The sequence below is a fragment of the Thamnophis elegans genome, chromosome 10 (genome assembly GCF_009769535.1).
Source record: "Thamnophis elegans isolate rThaEle1 chromosome 10, rThaEle1.pri, whole genome shotgun sequence".
Taxonomy (NCBI): Eukaryota; Metazoa; Chordata; class Lepidosauria; order Squamata; family Colubridae; genus Thamnophis; species Thamnophis elegans.
The window spans coordinates 32,244,994-32,266,980 of NC_045550.1; the positions used below are offsets into that span (position 1 = coordinate 32,244,994).

At 38.9% G+C, this 21,987-nt stretch overlaps 1 protein-coding gene across 2 annotated transcripts in view; it reads left to right on the top strand.

Moving 5' to 3' along the window:
• The first annotated feature begins 13,226 nt into the window (after nucleotides 1-13,226).
• SLCO2A1 (solute carrier organic anion transporter family member 2A1) overlaps nucleotides 13,227-21,987 on the top strand; it is a 67,818-nt gene continuing 59,057 nt past the window's right edge. Inside the window, exons 1-2 of one of the 2 annotated variants that reach the window (XM_032224988.1) lie at nucleotides 13,227-13,679; nucleotides 13,875-14,101. In XM_032224988.1, the coding sequence (XP_032080879.1) occupies nucleotides 14,006-14,101 (96 nt within the window). In that variant the 5' untranslated portion in view covers nucleotides 13,227-13,679; nucleotides 13,875-14,005. Of the gene's footprint in view, nucleotides 13,680-13,874; nucleotides 14,102-21,987 lie in introns of those variants that run through there. The other variant, XM_032224989.1, reaches the window with a different exon arrangement.

The following is a 21,987-nucleotide window of genomic DNA, read 5'->3' on the forward strand; positions in this document are numbered from 1 at the left end:
TAATTCAGAAAGAGAGATCAGGTCAAAGAAGGGAATGGAATCAGAACATCAAATCCATTGGATGATTGGAAGCAGATGAACAGCCTTAAAACCAGTCTTTCAGTATATACCAGTGTTTCCCCGAAAATAAGACTGGGTCTTATATTAATTTTTGCTTCCAAAAGCACATTAGACCTTATTTTCCGGTTAGGAAAATTATTTTGGGGAAAATAAGTTACTAAATGCATCCATCTGACTGATTATCTTAACTGGGGCTTATTTTGGGGGGTAGGGCTTATATTATAAGCATCCTGAAAAATCCTGCTAGGATTTATTTTTTGATTGGGTCTTATTTTCAGAGAAACACGGTACTAGTGGGGATTTAATTTTACAAAAGCCTCAGCTTTGGAGGGTGAAGAACAAGATCTGGTGTTGTTAGAGCTGCTCAGAGAAAACTGTTAAACGTGGGAGATACACAACATAAAAAAATAGCAATACAAACAGGTCTCTCTTTAATCTACTGCAGAAAATAAGATAAGTCCTCAACTTATAATAATTCATTTTGTGACCATTCAAAGTTACAATAGCACTGAAAAAAAGTTACTTATCACCATTTTCCATACACTGCAGCATCCCCAGGGTCACATGATCAAAATTCAGATGCTTGGCCACTGGCATGTATTTATGACGATTGCATTGTCCCAGGGTCATGTGATCACCTTTTGGGACCTTCTGGTAAGCAAAGTCAATGGGGAAATCAGATTCACTTAGCAAACACATTACTAACTTAACAATTGCTGTAATTCACTTAACAATTGTGGCCAGAAAGGTTTTAAAAATACCTACTTAACAACTGTCTTTCTTAGCAACATAAATTTTTGCTCATGTCAATTGTGGTCATAAGTCAAGGACTACTTTACAGTGATCCAAGTTCCTAGATTCTTCATTTGTCCGTTCATCTCAAAACTATTTCTTAACATCTACCTCAATAATTTTCATTCTCCCATTTCTTCTCATTTCTTATGAATCTGTCCTCAAACTCAGTTTTTCCATGAAATTTTTGAAACAATCACTAGTCCCCAGAACTTGTTACCATTTAGCCAATAATAAAGTTTAGCTAATTGTGTTAAATACCCTATGGTATTCTTTAATGTCTTGTGGGGATAGATATCAATAAGCATCTTATCCAACTAATAATTGGGCTAAAAATGGTATCATGGTCACCATAGAAATGAAGGAGGTAATCCTTGCACTTAAAATATTCCAAGGCGATGATGACTAAGATGCTATATGGAGCTGAGATCTTAGAATGAAAAGTTATCGCCCAAAAAGGAAGAAGCCTTTGATAATAAATAATAAAAATGCAAAAGATTTACAAGTATGGTAGACCAAATAAACACAGAGTGTAATGAATTGTTTTTTATGCTCAGATCATTGATCTGGTTTTTATTCTTTCCACATTGATAATAGAATGATTATGAACAACATAGAAGCTTTACTGGTATATTAATGATTTAACAGGTTAAAAACAGATCATCTAGCTGGGAAGCTACAGAGTTTATTCTAAATTGCTTCTTTTCAGATTTGATGTATAATTGTCTATGCTCACTTTAAGTTATGAGAACAGAAATCTAGATTGCCTGGAGGGCACCAAACTTTTTTTCAAGGTTCCACTGCCGGTGCTTGAAGCTTTCGTTTTTCTTGTTAACAGTTGACTTACAACAGATGAGAATGTCTCCTGCATAAAAACACATGTGTGCAGCACTGAATCACTGAACCAACATCTCAAAAGAAGAGATACCTAAATAGAATGTTACCTGACCTTAGTCTTCTTATTTAAAATATGCTCAAATTGAACAGAATTTTATTAATATGGTTCATTTTTCATGCAGATTTTTACATCTTAAATAAACTAATATCTATCAAAACCAGCGGTGGGATTCAAAAATGTTAGTAACCAGCTCTCTGCCTGGCTGCTGGATGGGCGTAGCCATGGTGGCATGGCCTACTTGGCCTCCTGCACCATGGCGGGGGGGGGGGGGCTCACCCTTCCCAGGCTCTGGGAGAGGGTGAAAACGGCCTCACCTGGAACTTCAGAGGCCCTCCAGAAGCCAGAAATAGGCCCATTTTTGGACTCCGGAACTTACACTAGGGCTGTTTTGTTTGCCGTCCCAGGCTTTGGAGACTTTCCCTCAGTCTCTGGGAGGGCAAAAAACAGGCCTAGCGTATGTTAGGCTCCAGAGATCCTAAATCGGCCTGTTTCCGGACTTCTGGAACTTCCCAAAGTCCTGTTTTTTTGCCCTCCCAGACTCTCCGCGTGGGCCCTGCATGATTAACCAGCCACCAACCAACCTGGGAGGTGCTGGACAGATGGACAGAGCCAGCCAGTCCTTGCAAGAACTGGTTCAGCGAACCAGATGCAAAATTAGCATCCAGTTTGCCCGAACCGGTCCAAACTGGCTGAATCGCACCCCTGATCAAAACCTTCCCCTTCCCATATTATGCACATTGGATAAAAGAGGATCTTTGAAGTTTCAGGTAAGGTCTTTTCCCAGCCTTTCCAGAAAAGGCAGGAGGAACTTTGGTTTTCTCAGTCAGATCTGTCTTGGATTACAAGGGTGGCCTTTCTGGCAACCTATTGCCTACTCGCTTCTAGAGAACTGCAAGTCTGGTTTAGATGGGGAAAGGAGAAAACAAGTGATTGGGCAATCAGGCCCTGCCATGGCCCAAACTAAGCATCTGCCTAGGTCTGTTGCTAATCCACTGCAATTCAGAGTAGAACATTTAAAACTCCCCTTTGGCACAGCCAAGAATTGCTCTCAATCAGTTATAAGAATGCCAAACTCCAATCAACTGTCCTGTTTTTGCATGCTTATTCTTCCAAGAATATAAAAACCAATCCAACATTATTGCTTTCTACCTGTTTGGGGGCAGGATGTGTGTGAGGTGGAGGACTAGAGATGCCATGATACTCTGCCAGGGCTCTCATGGCATAGAGATTCATGGAACCTCGGGCATTTCCTGAAGAAAGTTGGCAAACCATTGTATTTGCAAAAGAGATCTTTTTAGTAAATCATAAACTAAACAAATGGTTTGAGTTCTTACAAAATACTAAGCCCTTGTAGCCAACAATCTGTAATCAAAGCTCAAACTATCTGTTTGCAGAAATGTCCTTCTGGGTTCAGCTCCAAGTGGGGAAAAAGACACTGGAGAGATGGAGGCTACTTGGAAAGATGGTTTAATGGTGGACAGGACCACATGGCTTGAGGTCCTGGGGAAAAGGGTAATCACATGCTCAGATGTTGGGTGAAGAAGAAGAGAGAGAAGGGCTGAAAGTTCCTGGCTTTATACTCTCTATTCAGCCCCACCTCTCTGTTTCCTGTTCCTGTGTAAGAAAATATATTCTGATTCGTTCTCAGACTCCCATGGGGCCATACAAGGGCAACTCTCTAGGCTGTCTTTGAGTCCAAGTTTGAGTTTCCAGATGCCATGTGGTGAGTGGGGTAAATGGTTAATACTATCATGCCTTAATCCCATCACCCTGGAGCTGAACGGGGAAAATTCTTCATTATGTAGAAAGAAGGGCTTGGGCATTTTAATGGCCCATTAAGGAAAGTGGGGGCTATTAAGAGTGAGTCTGTTTCCTGCCTAAAAACATGTTTTTCAATTTCTGATCCAGGGAAATATAATATTCTGCCTTTTCAATACTTCCCAGGATATTTCAGTTTTCTAGCAAAGGGGTTTTAACTTCCTACATATCAAGTAGGTGGATAATTGATCTTGTTAAGCATATTGTCTGAACTGACGCACGTATGAGCAAATTGTTCCCTAATGATTTTCTAAGAGTCTAGCTCTCTAAATATGTTTCAGATTAATTAGGTTTGAAGTGTTGACACTCCCCAGATTTAGAGGTCAGTGTCTGTGAGCTGGGATCCTGAGAATCTTCTCTTTTTTTCTCCCATCACTGGCTCCTTGTGCATGTGAAGATGCATTTGTGCATGTGCTCTCGCCAGCTGTTTCGCGGCCCGTTTGCAAAGCCCTCACAGCCCACTAGTAGGCCAGGCCCACAGGTTGGGGCCCCCTGTTTTATTTCATTCTTTAAGTTCTAATGCTATTGCATTTTTTACTGCTGTAATTTTGATATTTTTATTCTATGTGCCATTCAGAATAAGATAACCTATAAACTGCAAATAGTTTAATATCTTATAAATTTCCAGATACTCTTTCTTTTCTTTGCATTTTTTACCAGAGGGCTTTTTACCAATGTCCAATAAATCTGGTATTTGTTGCAGGGTACTTTCTTCCCTTTCCTATCTTATATTTTCTCATCTTTATCTTAGTGTTGTAAGATGCTGTCCTTCTAGTCAGAGTGCTACCAGCATATATAGGAATAAAGATGCTTTTGATAGAATCTTTAACATCACAAAAACCAGCGGTTCCTACAGCATTGTAAAAGGTGGAGAGTTATATGATTAAACTCATTTAATTTTGCTGCTAGGTACCCTGTTGGCACAACTTATCATTGTATAGCTACAATTAATCAGTTTGCTGTGTTGTTTCTGTGACCTAATACCACAGACAGATGTTTGTGGTCACTGGGAGTCAAAAACAATTTGATGTCACATCATCATAATAAAAAGAAACCCACATACAATGGAGTTTTTTAAAAAATTAAAAATGACTACATAGAAACTAAGATCTTAAAAAGGAAGGCATTTTTGGAAAATATAATGAAGACCTTCCTCTCTCACAAACTCACTCCTATGCACACAATGCAAGCTCTTTTTTAAATGCTGAATATTGTAGTTGCTATTCAGCAACATTTGGAAATTGATTGTACCTCTAGGGACATTACCTTGCTATTTTGCTGAAATGGTTCCTAACTGATGCCAGTTTCAGATTTACATTTGGTCTATAGAAACTTTAGTACAGTAATGAAAAAAATATATAGAGTGATATGGTCGGGCTCATCTATGTATAATAATAGTATGAATGCCTATCATCAAAGGATATTCTTTTTAAAGCATGAAGATCATCTACTCCAGCTTGTGATGTATTACGGTATAATTTGACGTGTTTGTACTGCACCTTGTGTTAATATTTTAAACTAAAAATTTGCATCATACCAGAACCTGTTTCACTTAAGAAACCATACATCCCATCCCTGATGCACACAAAATGAAATGAAAGAAAGGAGAATAAGAGAGCAATTCTCTACTCAGAGTTTGCTCGTCTGTAGGTTGCTATCATTTCAACCGAATAGCCCATGTAGTCAGTATTTGCTCACCCTAAGTGGAATAACTTTTGATAATACAAACAAACATAGCATAAAAATATCAGACCTTCTCCTCTTTCCCCTACAGTGAAGACTCGGATAATGCCAGCGATGTCTCCTAAATGCTACTTATTTAGCCGGTAAAATCATGTAGAGGGCAACAATCTAACACAAAATAATACCAAAGTGTTCATTATTTATTTCTTACTTTTATATCCTATTCCTTTTATCAAGGTGATTTAAGAACTGTGTGATTGCCACATGCGATGTTCCCAACCAGATGCTTGTGATGTTCTGGCAACAGGAAAAACAGATTCACTTAATAACTGCAGTGTTTCATTAAACAACTCCTTAAACAACTGCACTGATTCATTTAACAACCATGGCAAAAATGGTTGTAAAATAAGGTGCAACTCACATAACAACCACCTTGCTTAGCAATGGAAATTGTGGTCTCAGTTGTGGTTGATAATACAAAATGATTAACATTAAGAAGATTAAATAAAAAACAAAACCAAAAGGACTGATATTGATTAATGTCATACCCTTCAAAAATGAATTATACAATAATACAATAGCAGAGTTGGAAGGGATCTTGGAGGTCTTCTAGTCCAACCCCCTGCCTAGGCAAGAAACCCTATTTGTGTGTGAATGTATGTGCATCTGACTAAGGTAGGGCTAGAACTCACTTTGGGGTTTGTAGCGTGATGCTGTCACCATACTGGCTCAAAATAAATAAATAAAATAAGTAAACAGTAGAAAATGGCAAAGAGGAACTTAAAGCCTATTAACCTTTCATCACATTAGCCGGAAGTTAAGGGAGCTGGCAACTAACAGATTGGCCAATTAAGACTGTGTGCTATAGTTACACAAAAGAGAGTCAATCAATCATCCTTAACTATAAATTCTGTACATGGCAGGCCTAGCTATCAAAAGTGGAAGGTTAGATGTGTATACTGGCATCCAGAAGGCCCAGCCCTTGAGGAAATGGAGCTTGTCATCTGACACTCAAAAGACTTAAAAATGCCATGGCTATTATTATTATTATTGGGACGTGGTGGTTCAGTGGCTAAGATGCTGAGCTTGTTGATCAAAAGGGCGGAAGCTCAGCAGTTCGAATACTAGCTCTGCGTAATGGAGTGAGCTCCCATTACTTGTCCCAGCTTCTTCCAACCTAGCAGTTCGAAAGTATCTAAAAAATGCAAGTAGAGAAATAGGAACAAACTTTGGTGGGACTGTAACAGCGTTCTGTGCACCTCTGGCATTTAGTCATGCCGGCCACATGACCACGGAAATGTCTTTGGACAGTGCTGGCTCTGAAACAGAGATGAGCACCGTCCCCTAGAGTTGGGAATGACTAGCACATTTGTGCGAAGGGAACCTTTACCTTTACTTTATTATTGTGCATAAGTGCATAGAAGGCTGTGCTCAGACCATTTTTCTCATGAGAAAACATGTCTACAATTTTGTGCATACATATACAAAACTAAGCAGTAATATAGAAGAGGGGAGAAAATATCTTTATTTATTTATATGATCTACACAAGTGACTTTGAGTGACTTACAAGATTAAATAGATAAACTCATCAAACATAATTCGCAGCACCCAAGGCTAAGAAGTTAACCCCACTCACCATTCATAGCAGGAGACCTCCTCCATCCCTTGATCCAAATGCCTGGGGAAACAACCATGACTTCAATATCTTGCAAAAGGTTAACAGGATAACCCATTGAGCAGGCATGACTCCATAGTCCAATAAGATGACATTAATTAATAGAAGGAACCTGGAACATACCCTATTGAGTATATTTGAGTGTACATGTTTATGCAAGAACAAGAAAGGCAGTTCTAAAAGTTATACTGTAGCTCTTCTACATATTTTCCTCTCATGTTCCACAGTGTTATTTTTTCCAGTTATAGCATGGGCAACAAGTACATTGAAATACTGACTATTTTATTGCCATCATTAATTTATATTGAACCAATTAAAAAAATGGTGCTTTGCATAGAACAGGTTTGACAATTTTCTACTCAAAAGGCTTTATAATCTATTGGCAATAATGTTGTTTACTGACATTTCAAATAGCATTGCATGCATACCACTATATGTAAATTCAAAACCATGAGGGTTAGGAGCTTCTTAATGAAAGTTGTATGTTGTTTTTAAGAAGCAGAAATATCTTATTAACAGCATCCCATCTTGAGATTGCTGAATTAGATATTTAAATGCTATCAAAAAGACTTTTTTCATCAAGTTTTTTTATTTTATAACATATAAAAATTACATTTTTGCAAAAAAAAACCCATTATTCCAGTTATTGCCCAAGAAATTATTTATATTAAATAATTTTTAAAAAACCTCATTCCAGGTAGACCACCTTTATGCTGTATGGGGGCAATGAATGTGTGTCTTACCCTGACTTTCAAAGCTGAAATTCAAACCATGTGTACACTGCTGAATCTAATAGGATTTCAATGTCAACATGTGTGCATTGTATTGGTATCCTTCAGTCTCAAAAAACTTAGGTAAGGTACAGTGGTGGGTTTCAAATCCCATTCCAACCGTTGGAATATACTGTTGGAATGGGGCCGGTGGCATCTTCATGGATGCATGCAGCACACGCACACATGCTTCAGCTTTTCCGTGGAGCATCACGCAGGCACTGTATGCACCATGCACATGCGCGGAAGCGCAGAAGCTTTAAAATACAGGTAAGGAGCTCGGGCAGGTGGGTGGGCCCTCCAGAGCACCGTACCGGAACGGTATCCAGTGCTCCGGGCTGGCTCCTGTACGCCCATACTGGGACGTACCGCCTGCAACCCACCACTGGTATGGTGTCTGGAAAGGGGTCCTAAAACAGCGTCTGGTATACTGTATGCAAAGCTGGAGTGTTCTCTACAGAGCACGAGGCCTGGGTGCACTTTCATGTTATATGTGTTTTTGATAACTTTGATTAAAGAAGCCTGACTAATGTTAATGTTGAATGTAAACCCTTTTTGGATTTTTGGGATGAAATAGAAAAAAATAAAATTATGACGTATGGATTTGATGATTAGAAAAATGCTAGATAACAGAAAAATGAAAGTTATGTTGTAAAATAAGAGTTTAATGTGAATTTATACTTACATCTACTATAAAGACAGCCAGAAGTCACTTTTTTGCATTTCTTTTGCTTTGCTCTTCTTTCTTTTTCATTCTTTATTTGTCTGTTTTTCTATTTTAGACAGTTGTTGTTAATTGAAAAATCAAATATTTTTTTAAAAAAGAAAATAGGTGTTTCCTGAATTCCAGCAGAAGGTAAGTCCAATTATGGCACAGAAATGCCATAATTTGAATCTATTAGGTTTCTCCATGAACATCCCAAGGAAGAGGAAAAAGTGATTTTACTCTTGCACAAGTGATACAAATTATGAATTTTATGCCATTTGCATCATATAACTGATACAAATTATATAATGATAGTATGAAGCATGCAAAACCTTCATGGTTTCTATGGGACACTCTGGGACTTCCCAACAAAATTCTTGTCTTGCATGCTCTGGCCTGCAAAACTGGAAGGTTAACTCGGTTCATTGCAGTTTGGGGCCCCTACAAATCATTATTTCTCTTCAAAGAGTTGAAATCCCAAGTTTTTGAAATCTATTTTTAAAGCATTTTGCTACATTCTACAAGTGGTGCATTGCTGTGAAGTGTACTTAAAACAGAAACTTCTTCCTCGATTTTCATTTTCTCTCATTGTCTTAAACTCTACTTTTTTTCCCCAGACAGCTTGACCTCTTTAATTATAGCTTTCAGTTTTCCTTGTGCCAGGCAATACGTTCCAAGCTGCAACCCTATGGCTTTTCATGGTCAGCTATTACTCTGGTGGGCTACGATAACAAACTAGCTGATCTCAAACAACAGGCCACTGATTTAGAGAAGGAAGAACATTTATCAATTCTACCTAGAAATACCTTGAGCTACAGTACTTACTCTGCATACCTTCTCCAAGCAGTCAGGTACATTAGTTGCATAACAATTCTGAAATTTAGAAGGGTTTTACCCTTGGCTAGATTCAATATCCTCCCAGAAGCTGTTATTGAAGGGAAATACTGAAATATCACTTTTCAACAAAGATTGTGTCCCTATGTCAGAGGAATAATTGAACGATGGAACTCAATATATTGTATTTCCTCCTTTTCACAAATACTCAGCAGGAATCATCTTTATTCTTCAGTAAACATCCTGGTCATTCTGACTTGTTTTATTTTAAGTTATTACTATGATTTTATTTAACAATAGCGAAGCACAGTACTGTTCTATAGTTTGTACATTATGGCAGAATATCATCTTAAAACATTTTAGAAGAATTTTTTTTTATTTTTCATCCTAATTAATTGTGATTTTATTGTTTTATTTTCTGGCTTATTACAAAATAAAAATAGATTGACTAATCATTACATATTTGTGAATGAGATCAAAGAAGTAAATTTTTTAAGGTATGGTAATTCATGCTGGCCTATTGGTGTTATTATTGATATTCAGTCCTAATAGCTTAAGACTGATTACATTTTGATATCCTGACAGAAAACTGAATGGAACAGCTAATATCTTCAAAGTCAGAAGTAATATACAAACAAGCCTTAAAGCCTACAGAAATGATATGAATAATAGAATTATATGCATAGAGAAAAAAAATACCAAAATGGTCAGTTGGAACAAAGACACAGGGATAGGATAGTGAATTCCTGACTTACCCATGATACTTGTAAAAAGTTCTTACACTAGCAATTAATTACCAAATGCATATGAAACAGAAACCTGCTTGGGTTGCAAAAGAAGTCAACACATTTTTAGAATTCAAGAGAAAATTAGCTGAAGCAGGATATGCAAATCAAATTTCTGAAAAGACTTTACACAGATATCATGAAATAAGGGATTTAGTAAGGTAGATTTTGACTGTTCATACGGAGCAGAGAATTAGAACTTTCCATACCTCTTTAGGTGACCACACATCCAGATTATTACAGCCCACATACCTAGATCTAGTTTTTGGAAAAGTATCTGGTACGGTTTACAAGAATAGCTTCCCAGTTAAAATACTGATGGCAGAGGAAAAGGGTATAGGAACATAATCAGATCCAAGCAGCAGTTCTTGCTTTTTATCTCTTGCAATTCGCAAGACTCACGATTTGTTCAATTGGACAGTAAGCCATAATAAGTGTTACAATATGTAAGCTCAGCTATTGTGGCTCTTAGCCCAGGCATTTGGTGAGGGTGATCAAAGCCCCTTCCTGGATAATATGGGTTTCTTTGGTTGTTGTCCCGCTTGTGTCATCTTTTGTTACATTGTTTGTTTTTATTATATCAATGTTATTTCCCCTGATTTTGTAAGTGAACCACCTAAAATTGCTGGGATTGTGCAAAGTAAAATGGAATAAATAAATAAACCATTGATGTTGGTTGAAGGTGTATATGAACAGATTATTTAATAAATCATGGTGAAGTATACCATAAATGTAATGCCAAATGAATCTGTGTGCTTCTTTTCATTTAGGGTGTGTGTGTATGTTTTCATTCAACTACACCGTCACAACCAGCTTGAAAACACTGTGGAAACTCTCCTTAGCATTAGTGTTCCCATAATGTTGTTGAGGAACTTCCAGTTCAGCAGCAGCACAAGGAGATGGACAAGGATTGTTCTGCAGGTTTAACTGAAGCCATGAGTGTGGTAGCCTTGTCACTGCTGAAAATTCTGGCTTGCTTGCATCTTCCTGATGAAGACAACGTGACTTGTATCATTTCATCATCTTCCTTGAGAATAACATTTCAGCCTTTTGAAAGATTGAAAGGATGGATTTTTTTTTTAAAAAATGAAGAAGCACACAGAGCACTGTGTGTGACATAACTATTTCTCAGTCCTATCCAGGATAAGGAATGGATTTGAATGGGAGACAGTTTCAATTGTGTTTTATTACCAGACTGGGAGAGTCAACAGAGGGGGGAATTGGAGAAAAAGAAGCAGAGAAGCAATTATAGGATGATTTAAAAGTAGTTAGTTCTCATTAACTTCTGCTGAGTTAGAACTAATTTGCTTCTTGGTTTCATTAAGGAAAATTTATTACTTTGGATCCTACTCTGAATTTCCATTGGTGGTGCTCTATTTCAAAGAAGAAATAATAATAGGTTCTGTTGTTATTTGTTTATTAAACTTGCACGCTGATTCTCGGTGACTGACTTAAAGAAATTACAACTGAATCACTAAAACATAAGACAGGGACATCATGTCCACAGTGCACATTTCAAAAATGATGTTCACCAGCAAAACTTAATTTTTAAGATGATGGTGCTGTTTTCTATTAAGTAATAGAAGATAAAAACTTAAAAGGCTAGAATCAAATAGGTGTATCCCTATAGTACCAGAAAAAAAGAAAAAGGTTGAACCGAATTCCTTTTTGTTTGCTTGCTTGCTTGCAAATCCCACCTTGACATTACCTTCAGCGCCTCTTAGGCCAAATAAGCAAAAACCATGCTTGAGTTCAGTTGGCACAGCCAATTTGGTAGTGTACATGTCAGACCTGAAGGTCCAATGTAAAAGATGGCTTCCAGGTCTTCAGGCCTGACAGCACATTTGATAACCTGTTTACATTTAAGGTTGCCAACAATTGTAAAATATTTGATGATTTATCACTTGTTACCTGTATGTACACTGAGACCTTATGCACTGGAGCCAAATTCCTTGTGTGTCCAATCACATTAGGCCAATAAAGAATTTTGTTCTGTTCTATTCTATGTTTCGTAGAATTCCTCTTGGTAAAGGATGACCTGGAGAACAGAATGCGCTTACTAAGACTATGAAAAGTGGATGTGACTACAGTGAATAGAAAGCAGCACAACGGAAATTATGATAAAATGCTAGGAGGTGCATGTGGATGTACTTAGCTCACAATACTTTAGTCTTAACTCAGTTCAACTTCCTAAAAGTTTAAAATAGTATAAAAAGAAATTTGTTTTTGGTTGTTTGGAAATTTGTAGCTTTTGTGTCCGAAATAAATCAGTCCTTCCCATTATCTCATTCAGCTGAAATAAGGCCTTGGTCTACAGCAGTGTTTCTCAACCTTGGCCACTTGAAGATGTCTGGACTTCAACTCCCAGAATTCCCCAGCCAGCGAATGCTGGCTGGGGAATTCTGGGAGTTGAAGTCCAGACATCTTCAAGTAGCCAAGGTTGAGAAACACTGGTCTACAGCATAAGCCTAGATCCCAGCCATGCTGAGGGAAAGGTTGCTAATATTTAATTGAATGATAACTACATATCATTCAGATATATACTTATCAGGTACTGTGTTTGTCAACCTCTGCAACTCTAAAATATGTGGACTGCAATTCGCAGAATTCCCCCTCCTGCCTGAAAAACACTATCTAGAGTCAGATAAATTAATCTGCCCTGTAAATTCAACAAACTAGATTCAAATTGCATTATCTTAGAGAATGGGTTCCATATTTTAGTAAAGCACAAAAGGCTTTCTGTCTTTATTAGCTGTTGTACTGTTACGTTCTAAAAACGTGTACAAATTTTACAAAAATATCCCACAAAATAAAAAAACAAGACACGTAAAAAAGAAAAAGCCATGATAAATTTAAAAAAAACAATGAAAAAAGGTATTTTACACTATCTATACGTATCATGTGTCCCTTAAATATTAAACAGCATTTAAAAATTTCTAAATCCAAATGAACGAATAAATAACACTCGGTTGTTGCAAAAGCCATGAAATCTGTGCCAAAGGGAAATATTGCGAGACATTTTCTACGGTTTGTAAGAATACGCAGGTCACCTTCCTCGGCAGGGACTGGGAACCTCCGAAAGCCACGCGGCTCTTGTGATTTTGACACTTCTCTTTTTTTGTGTGTCTTCTAGTTGGAGGCGTTGCGCAAAAGCGGCTTCAATCAATACTTTTGCGTAAATCTCCAAGCAGCGAGAGTGCCCCTGCCGGGCCGTTTGCAAACAAAGCCCAACGAGTCACAGGTCGCAGACTGAAATCTTTACCAACCGAGGCATTGAGGGGGGGAGGGGAAAACGTGCGGAATGTGAGGGGGCTTCTTGGACAGTAACGCGCGCTTTCAGCCCCCCCCCCCCCGTCTCCCCCGCAGGCCGTGCGCTGCCTTATCTGTGGCTCTGTTCACGAGGAAACCTCTCTAAGCTACACAAGGCGCATATATGAGATGCTTATGTTGGCTAAACAGCCGGAAACTATAGAAAAGGTTGCGCGCAGAGTGAGCGCGCTTCCAGCAGACTGAACAGGAGGCCCTCCCCCGACGGGATCCCTTCAGTATCTCCTTTCGGCGGATTTGAAGTTGGGACTCGGAGGCGAAGAATTTGCTGACGTCCCGAATAGAGTCCGTCCAACTTCCTACGCTCTGCAAGCAAAGCCAAACAAAGCGGTAGGTCGGGAGGGGCTACCAAAAGTCCCCCGAAAGACCCGAACTCGAACCCCCCACCTGCTCCTCCGGAGTAGCCGCCGGGAACCGGACCGCTTTTACGTAGAGGAGGAAAGAGGGAGGGGAAAGCCACGTATCCTCCACACATCGGAGCGTAGGGCAGGCTTATAAGGACTGCAGCTCCCGCTCTTTCCATAGGGGCTCATGGAAAGGGGGAATCAAAGCAAGCGCGGGATCCGATTGCTGCTGCGGTTTCTTCGGCCAGCAACGGAGGAGCAGCGCGGACTCAGGGAGAAGAGGTGCCGGAGCTTCGGCAGTCTGAACAGATAATGGGGCTTCAATCCGAAAACAGCAAAGCCCCGGCAACCGACTATAAGCCTCCGAGGCTGAACACCTGCCCGGGCAAGGTCTTCGGTAACATTAAGGTAAGAAGGACCTTCGCTCCGAGAGGAAGAGCCGGGAGGTGGTTGAGAAGGAGCCCGTCTCGCCATTGGCTTCGTTCGCAGAGGATCGACGCCGTTCCCTCTCTTTCTAGGAACAGAGCGGGGTCGGGATGCGCTGGCTGCTATTCGCCCCGATCACCACAGCCCTTCTTGCCTGGCTCTTTTGGTCTCATCCGAGCCACCTTGTAGTTCACGTTTTCAATTGTGAAAAGTTTAATAGGTAAAATCCACCTGTATTTAATTCAGGTTTCCAAACCTAATGGGTTTCTTGGAAGCTGTACACAGCCCTTGAACTGAGTAAGGTACATCAGGACTATGGTCCTCTCTGTGCACTTATTTCTTCATTGAGTTGCCACATTGATAAGGTCCCCTAACTATAAAAACTCCAAGTGATAGGTAGCATTAAAAACAGTAAATAATAATATAAACAGAGGTGACCAATAGCAGTAGACTTAGCAGTAGACTTATATACCGCTTCATAGGCCTTTCAGGCCTCTCTAAGCGGTTTACAGAGAGTCAGCATATTGCCCCCAACAATCTGGGTCCTCATTTTACCCACCTCGGAAGGATGGAAGGCTGAGTCAACCCTGAGCCGGTGAGATTTGAACCGCTGACCTGCTGATCTAGCAGTAGCCTGCAGTGCTGCATTTAACCACTGCGCTACCTTGGCTCCTTATTGACCCACCTTATTGACCAATGCATGCCTAGAAGAAGAAGTAAAAATCAAATATGCAAAATCTTATACTACCCTGTTTCCCTGAAAATAAGACCTCCCTGGATACTAAGACCAATTGGGCTTTTGAGTGCATGCGCTAAAATAATCCCTACCCTGAAAATAAGCCCTCCCTGAAAATATTGCAACAGAGCAGCAGACATAGGTGACCACAGTTGCAGCCACCTGCACCTCAAAAATAATAAGGCATCCCCAAAAATAAGGCCAATTGCTTATTTCAGGGGGGGGTCAAAAGAAAATAAGACCCTGTCTTATTTTCGGGGAAACATGGTAGGAGGTGGGGTTTTTTACACATTTGGGCTCAAGCCCTGGAGAAAAAAGACTTTAAACTGGGTCAGGAGAGGGGCTTTGTGGGAGATGCTGTTTCAGGGAGCACATTCTGTGAAAGGAATAGGATTCCTGATTTACTGAGAAGTAAATTAATAGGAAATGCCTAAGATATTATAAAGCTTTCATGACAATTAAGATTTATACCATCCTGTGCAGTTTATGAAATCAAGAACTGGTATTCATTTCTGAATAAACAATGTATTCACTCTGATTGTATGTGGTATAATTATCATTTTTGCAGTGTACTAAAAGCATGTGCTATGTTGCAAAAGAACAAAATTCTTTAAAACCAAAAATTCTTTACTTGTCAACACCTATGTGCTTTTGCTGTGATTCACACTTTAATTAAGCTGGAGTATTAGGTGACACATCAAATTGGGTTTGCTTCTTGGAGAGCATATAGACAAATGCTCACCTCTTTGACCTGTATCCAAGTACTACTCCAAATGTGTCCTGTAGGTTGTTTTTACACCACCCACCCACCTTATTGACTATACTCTGCCACTCCCTTTCTCTTTTTCTAAGCAAGGTTTTATTTTATATTCATCATCTGTTTGCATCTCATATCCAAATGGTCTGAATTTCTGCCTACTACTCAATGCCTGAAGGGAACAATCAGCCTTCATTTGTCCCAGGATTGATGACTTAGTTCTTCTTGCAGTGTGTTGTTCTTATATGAACCATCTCTAGAAGGCATTTAACTGCTTTCTATGAGTTCTACTTAATGCCCGGCTTTCATGATAGTATATTATCACTAGAAAATAATTGTTTTAGCCTTTTTCTTCAATCTTTGGGGACGTCCTTCATGATCTTGCTTAAATCTATCATTGACATCCTTTCCAGAATATCCTTTCTCTGGCAGGTTGTCCACCTTTATCTTATTCTGAGCCCAAGAAAATAAAATTATCCACCAACTTCACTTTTTGTCATTCGCTGTACATCCACTAAACCATTAGTGCTTCCTAATATTTTAGCACAAAGTCAGGTATTGCTTTCCCAACTTTTGCTTTCACAATGAGCTATTTAAAGAGACCTCTTCTTTTGGCAAATAAAGTAGGGTTATCAACACAGCTTAAATTGATGTTTCAGCCTCTTGCTAAAAAAAATTGTTGGAAGTGATTCTTGCTTGCTTTGCAATTGTGAACCCTTTCAAATTCTGTTCCTACAGTACTTTCTTATACATTATAAGATCTTTCCAAAAATTATTATATATTCTCACAACTATTAGCTTATTCTGATATTAACTACAAGCTTTGCTGTAGTTAACAAAGCAAAGATAACTCATCTTTTTATATTACTTTATAAACAATAATAGACCATCTTATATTAGCTATCTGTTCTAGGCTCCCTCTGCTTTTTCTGAAACTTGCTTATTCATTTGGAATTCCTCTGTACCTATATGGCTCCTTTCTAAGATGCTTGTTTGCATAAGAAATTAGTAGTTCAGCAATTTGCACATTCTGCGCCATATGTATAAACGTGAATCCTTTTTTGTCTCTAGGCCATATAATGTCTGTGTTGAAATAAACAGTAATAATTTAGTATCTTACCCTATAGTTTTCAACCATTTAAAAGTATACTTTAAGTCATGCTTTCCTACCTGACCACTTCACTTTTCGGTGAATAGCTTTCTGAACATATTATCTTTCTGTCATCCTATAATACTGTCCATAAACAGTTTGAGTACAGCTGTTTCATTATTCTTTGATCACATTTTTCTCTATTGGATTCTTCCACAATTATTATTGAGTATTCCTAACTAAAATGCATGCTTTCTTGTGATTTCTCCAATATTCTTACCTTAAAAGTATTGGTCGTTTTGTTTTTCTCTATTAGCTGACATTTACTTGATAGGTTTTTTTTTGTCTTTTATAGCTTGATACCAGAAGGTGACATTCAGAAGTATATTCAGTTAATATATACACTTTTCCTTGCCCAAGGCAATTACAATAACTCATTCTGAACCTTTTCATTTTGAGAATATTATTTTTTCACTTTAGTTTTCTCATGTGTCTCACTCTTCTCATAGATCCTCAGCTTTAGTTTCATATAAATGAAGTGTGCTAAATATTTCACTTTCTGGATGAGGCTGGTTTGAGATATCAGGTGATCACACAAAAGAGGGGGTCAATCTATTCTTTAAAGTACCTGAGGGCAGGACTGGAATTATGGAAAAGGTTGGAGAGATCCAACCTAGAACTTAGAAGACATTTCCTCACAGCAAGAACAATTAACCAGTGGAAAGGCTTGCCTCCAAAAGTTGTGGATGGTCCTTCACTTGAGGTTTTTAAGAAAGGATTGTACAGCCATTTGTCCACAAATGGTATAGGAACTCTTGCAATTCCACGTAATTCCTCAAAGTTTTCTTCTATCAGGTGTATCAAGCTGGTCGATCATTCATTAATTTCAGAGCCGAGGTGGCGCAGTGGTTAGGGTGCAGTACTGAAGGCCACTACAGCTGACTGTTATCTGCAGTTCAGCGGTTCTAATCTCACCGGCTCAAGGTTGACTCAGCCTTCCATTCTTCCGAGGTGGGTGAAATGAGGACCCAGACTGTGGGGGCGATATGCTGACTCTGTAAACTGCTTAGAGAGGGCTGAAAGCCCTATGAAGCGGTATATAAGTCTAACTGCTATTGCTATTAATTTCCCACCTGTATTATTTTTTACAAATAACTCATGGTGGTCATTAGGTTATGACCTAGTATCTTGTTACTACTTTGTTCCTTCATATGGTTTCATGCCTGAATCATTTAATTATATGAGTGCCAAATTCTGATCTATTTATGTTTACCTATCCCTACTTTATTTGACAACATAACTTTTTCTTCCCCATGCTTCTCTTTGCTTTGATTTTAAATTTCCTTATGAAATTGAAAAACGTTTCGCTACTAGCATGATCAGTGATCTGATTTTCTTATAGTTGGTTATGTCATCATATCTAAATCTATTTCTGTAAATTCAGAGTTTTTTCTAGTAATAGCAGAGTTCTTCTGTGTCTTATCACCTGCCATCTCAACCCAGCCATGTTGAAAAAGTTTTATTGGCAGAAACACAGAAGTGGTTTTCCACTGTTTTCTTCCAGTTTGGAAGAAATTTTGGAATGCCTTAAGTGGGTTTGTTTCAATAATTAATGAAAAAATCCATTTACTGTCATCTCCATTGTGGATTACTTTTAGTTTTGTCCCTCCTGGTTTAGCTTTAACAGCAAGCATTTCCCTACAGAGAGCTCCTGCCTGTTTTTCCCACTGATGTGATTGATATGTCATTAAGTCAGTGTCAATTCTTAGCAACCAATACTTCTAAAGAAACATCTATCTCCAACTTGGCCATTCAAGTCCTCTATGGATGTACTTATTGCTGTAATCCAGCCCATGAGTCTTGCTATTGATCATCCTTCTTCTTTCCTTCTGTCTTTTCCAACATTACATATTTTTCAATATCTTTACATAATATATCCAAAATACGATAATTTTAAACTGGTCCTTTGTGCTTCATATGACAATTCTAACTTGATTAGTTCTATGTTCAATTTGTTTTTGGACTATACATGCTATAAACATAACGGTATTTACTAACATCAACATTCCAAAATATAAATACTTTTTTCCATCCTGCTTCCTCAGTGACCAAGGTTCACTTGCATGGAATATCCCAGGGAAATCATTGCCTGCACAATTCTGACCTTTGCAGGTATAGACACATCCAGCATTTTTTGTACCCATTTTCATTAATTTGTTCTTTATATGTAATCATAGTCCTATTTTTAATTGTGTTCATGACTTTCTTGACTAGAATTTGGACATCATTTGCATTTCAGTCTGTCTAAGTAGCACCAATAGTATGTGCAGATTATTAATCTTTCTTCCTCCAATTTACCCTCTCCCTCCAGTCCTCATATACTGCCTCATCATGATGGACAAATATGCCTGGGAGATTTGAGCAAATAATATTGGGAGCGTATACCAGTAGGGTCACCCAAGGCATAAAGATAATCCCAGTTATCCAGTTAAAACAAGCAGGTGCTTATATTGGATAATAGTAACATAGGCAGAAGCTGGAGGTGGATGCTAACTTCTGTGACAATGGCAAAGGCATTGCATACTGCAAAGTAAAAGGCAATAAGTAAACCCCTCTTGTATTCTACCAAGAAAACACACAAAGAGACACTTTTGTAGTAGGAAGGTTCAATAGTTTTAGTAAGACAAAAAGAATGGAGATCCTAACATCTCCCTTGTTGTGATATTAATAGTAATCCCATGGGATTAATGTTACGAGATAATTAGTAACAAGAAAGCCTTTTTAGAGATGGCAAATACTCATACATTAAATTGTTCTTTTTTTATTTTTACCCACTAACTAGATTTTTATTGAATAACAAATTGCCAGAATGAATTATGGTTTTTCTGGAGAACTGAAGTTTTCAGGACATTTGCCATCTGGATAACTTGTCCTCTGTTTTATTTGTGTTAGTATTAATCAAATCAGAACATTTAAATTAATCACATATGCTCTTCAGACACTTATGATTCTCCTCTATAAATAGTTGAAAGAACTGCCTGAAGAATTTAGCACCATTTCCAAATGCACGTATCCTGTCCCTTATGTGCAAATAACAGTGCCATTCAAAGGAAGCCGTACATGCTGGTGCTCTTGCTGACAGAAAATGTATAAGTGATGAAAGATGTAGTCTTTCATCAGTTATACATAGCTCTATTTTTATATATGTATATTGTTTCAGCTGGGAGAGACAGGGCAGTTGGGAGAAGCAACTTTGCTGTGAAATGAGACTAGGTCACTCTCCTGGTAATGAATAGCTAGTAAATAGAGATAGAGCAATGGAACAGGAGTGAAAAAGGATTTTCACACAAAAAAAAATGATGTGCAGGACTACAGGCAGATAAAATTTTGTAATTTATATGAACATAACTGTCTGTTAGTTTTTACCCATAGTCTACCTCCCCACCCCTTCCTAGCCCATACATTTTTTCTTCTTTAAAGCCACCTAAGCCAACTACCTTTTCTGAATTCTGGCAGGTGGTGCAACGTGAGGTCAGACCATATATAACAATGAGTATTTGCAGTGGAAATATTTTGTGTTAAGTTTAATTTTCTGTATTTTTTAAAAGTCACTGAAAGAGAAAAGGAAACAAAAGTTGAAATTTTCCACATAAATTGGTTCCAGAACTTTATAGCTTGGCTCATTGCATAGACATCAACCAGATTCACTATGAATGAGCCCCAGAATGCTAGAAACAAATCATGTGCACAATTTTTGAGAGCCCACTGGTCAAGTCTGAGGGTTAGATTCTAGATCAAAGTCTGTGTAGTTGATCAAGAGGGAAATTAAGTTTTGTTTTTTGCATGTTTGAATCAGTCAAAACTGGGAAAGTCCTGAAGTGGGGTTTTTCCCAACTACCAAATTGGTACAATCAGATACCACCCACGTTGTATCCTTGAGGGAACATAACAAAATTCCAGCAAATCATTTGCTGTTCTGTCTCTCTTCCATAATTTCAAGTCTTTATAGACTGATATTGCTTGTGTGACAGTTGGTATAGAAGGATGAGTGGTTTTATCCTCTGGCTTTGCTGCTATTCTTTCCTAAACAAGCCACCAGCCATTGAAGGAAATAGCCATCAATCAAGGCATGCAAGCAAGGAATGGGGCAAAGCTAACAGACTTTGCATGGACTGGTTTCTCCAAACTAGCAAATAAACAGAGCAAAATGTCTCTTGTCTTGAATTATTTTGGATCACAAGCAACATCTATTTTCTCCCCAGCATTTTCAAGATTGGAATTGAACCAATAACTGAAGTGTACAAAACTTGGATTTCTATAAGGGGTCAGTAAAGGCCGACAAACCTTTCTTTGTCAGGAAAATATACCATTGCTCTAACTCAGTGTTTCTCTACTTCAGCAACTTTCAGATGCATGGACTGTTGGCTGAGGAATTCTGGGAACTGAAGTCCATGCATCTTAAGGTTGGTAAGATTGAGAAATACTACTCTGTGTTACTTTGCATTCTTCTTTTACCAAGCATACTGGCAGTGTTCTACGCGGGCTTACATGTTTCAATGACATACCTCAAGGATGTCAAATTTGCATCATCACAATGGCATCACCTGACTTATCGGGACTTTTCTGCCCTTTGCTAAACCAGGCGGAGGTGGGGCCAGCAAGTGACGTATCCGGCCCATGGGCTATGAGTTTGACACCCCTGATATACATAATGAAAATTAGAATCTTTGGAGAATATTTTGAGGTATAAAAAATTGTTGTAGTCCTACAACACCTTTTCTACAAAATGCAAACATGGATATTTTCAAGAAAGTAGATTCTTATGGTCACTTATGTTTTTGTAGTGATGAGAACCTCCATTCAATCTCAAACACAGTGCTTTGTCTGTTACATTTATTCTTAGGGTGACCAGACATCCTGCATTTGGTGGGACAGGCACGCTTTCTCATAATTTTTCCCACGTCCCGGGCCATTCCCAAAAGATCCCGCTTAATTTTGGTGCCTTCTTTGATGGCTCGCTCCCCCGCCCATCCGCTGCGCTCGCATGGGTGGGTTGCGTAGCGAGTGAGAGGGCGGATGGCGGTGGGATCGCCGCCCAGGAGCCGCCAGAAGCCTTCCTGCCCACCACCGGCTGCACTGCAGCTGACTCGCCCCGGGCAGGCTGGGAGGCTTTGGGCGTCCGGGCGGGAAGAGCCGCGAGTGGATGGTGGTGGGATCGCTGCCCGGGAGCCGCCAGATGCCGCTCCCGGCCGCGGGTCCCTGCCCTGCCACGTCCAGCGTGTCTT